Source organism: Sphaeroforma arctica (genome assembly GCF_001186125.1).
Source record: "Sphaeroforma arctica JP610 unplaced genomic scaffold supercont1.377, whole genome shotgun sequence".
NCBI lineage: Eukaryota > Ichthyosporea > Ichthyophonida > Sphaeroforma > Sphaeroforma arctica.
In genome coordinates, this window is record NW_014040181.1 from 7,146 (window position 1) to 9,524 (window position 2,379).

Below are 2,379 nucleotides of genomic sequence, written 5' to 3' on the forward strand. Positions count from 1 at the left end.
TCAACTATGTGGGCGTTTGGAGTCAGACTGGAGTAGTGCGCATCAAGAAGCTTGCGCAAGCTCGCCCAAAGCATTGAGCATCATAACCTTGTTCCTTTTGATATAAAGATATTACTAATAATTTCGGTGGCCGTACATATGCATGTGAGGCGTGGATGTATATCCATAGCTTGTTTCAAACCGGCTTCATAAGCCAGGCCTCGTAGTGCATGCCATGTGTATACCTTTCCGCGCGAACACTTAAACCGTGTCTCAATACATCTCTCAAGCATTCCAATACGTCTCTCAAATATTCCAATGCATCTCTCAAATATTCCAATACATCTCTCAAATATTCCAATACATCTCTCAAATATTCCAATACATCTCTCAAATATTCCAATACATCTCTCAAATATTCCAATACATCTCTCAAATATTCCAATACATCTCTCAAATATTCCAATACTTCTCTCAAATATTCCAATACATCTCTCAAATATTCCAAATACTTCTCTCTAATATTCCAATACATCTCTCAAATATTCCAAATACTTCTCTCAAATATTCCAATACATCTCTCAAATATTCCAATACATCTTTCAAATATTCCAAATACTTCTCTCAAATATTCCAATACATCTCTCAAATATTCCAATACATCTCTCAAATATTCCAAATACTTCTCTCAAATATTCCAATACACCTTTCGTACATTCCAATACATCTCTCAAACACAACCCCCCCCCCCCTTCCTTCCCCTGGTCATGCTTTCGTGAACTTATCTTAGCGCTATGCTGGCGAGTGTGTTCCCCGTGTAGTATATTCTTAACTTGGCTGCCAGTAATAACTATGAAAGAGTCTCTGTGTAGTGATCTCTAAGCAACAACACACGCATCTTCAACCATGCAATCGAGCCACACGCCTCCTATTCGTAAATACTGTGAAACCGTGCACCACCACCACAAACACTCGTGCACTGATACCTAACCACAAGGACTACACAGTACCATACCACGGTCACACACGGCTATCTCTGACACTATGCCCACAGCCTACCGAGGAGTGACGCACGCCTTCTACCATGCCAGCGACTTCCACCTGTACTACAACATGGTCTCACTGATACACAAGGGCATGCAACTTGAGCCCAGGCTAGGCATGCAACTGTATGTGGGGGTGCTGGGTGCCATCGTCGTTATAGAATCACTCATCTACGTATTTGTGGTGGAGACGCTGATGATGGTCTTCGGTCGACGTAAGTATTTCACGTTATGTATATAACTACTTCCACATATTTATATATATATATGTATGTATGTGTGTGTGTGTGTGTATCTATAGGTGTCCATAGTGAAGGGTACGAAAGTTGCCCCTGCTTTTTACCTTTCCTTCAGAAACGGTGCCGTGTTGAGTACAATGAGGTGGACTTCAATCGAAATGAGCTCTTCGTGCGAATGCGTATCAGTACATAAGTCTAAACCATTCACATACAGTACTTGTTGGTAGCCCGTTTTCGTTGACCTTATGTGCTTTGCTTGTAAATTTACTTCCAAATGTAAATATTCATATATTTACATCCATATATATATATATATATATGGTGCATGTCGTAGTGAGAACCGATTCACATGACTGTTGTAATCGTCAGCTGATACAGCTGTGTATGGCGAGGTAGTGCACGTAAACTACTTAGAGTGTGGCTCGCATGATTGCTCAGCCATCTCAGGTCTAATCCCCATGCGAAAGCCATGCAAACGAGTTATCCGGCCTAAAGTACACCACATATCTGCAGAGTTCAGGCATGCACATAGCTGTATATATATATATCCCACACGCACGCGCTTAAATGCATCTACTCTCCCACTCATACTCCAATCATTAACACTGCCGTTCTATAAATAGACGCGCCAATGGTTGGGTCTGACTGCAGCCTGGGGTTTAGTGGAGTGCTGTTTGGTATGAAGGTGGTGCTGCAAGCCACTAATCCGAATCCTAACACCGTGTCGTCGTTCTTCGGTCTGTTTACCGTCCCCAACAAATACGCACACTGGGTATGTGAGTGTCAATCAACAGTGTGAGTGTAGGTACGCTTTCTCAACAGAGTGTGAGTGTGAGTGTACGAGTAGAACCTTGCTATATTGCCTCTCACCACGTCGGTGTGGCAGATGTACTAGCGTGCTGCGTTCAGCTGGTTGTCTGTTATTGAGTCTGGGTCTGTACTCACTAGTGAAGTTTGTACTGAATTTGCATGAGTGTCGATTCTGCTTGCGATCAAACTACAGATGCTCGCTTTGTCTGTCTGTTTGGCACTATTTGAGGAAAAATTGTATCCCTTTCTCGTTACTTTATCTTTAGACATTAATCTTGTAGTGGCAGTTTTGTTACGAGCTATGTATA

At 42.2% G+C, this 2,379-nt stretch overlaps 1 protein-coding gene across 1 annotated transcript in view; it reads left to right on the plus strand.

Annotated features, from left to right (window-relative positions):
• Positions 1–2,379, plus strand: part of SARC_05726 (hypothetical protein) — an 8,408-nt gene that overhangs the window by 2,107 nt on the left and 3,922 nt on the right. Inside the window, exons 3-4 of the mRNA XM_014300404.1 lie at positions 1,034–1,237; positions 1,885–2,037. Of these exons, the coding sequence (XP_014155879.1) occupies positions 1,034–1,237; positions 1,885–2,037 (357 nt within the window). The remainder of the gene's footprint in view (positions 1–1,033; positions 1,238–1,884; positions 2,038–2,379) is intronic.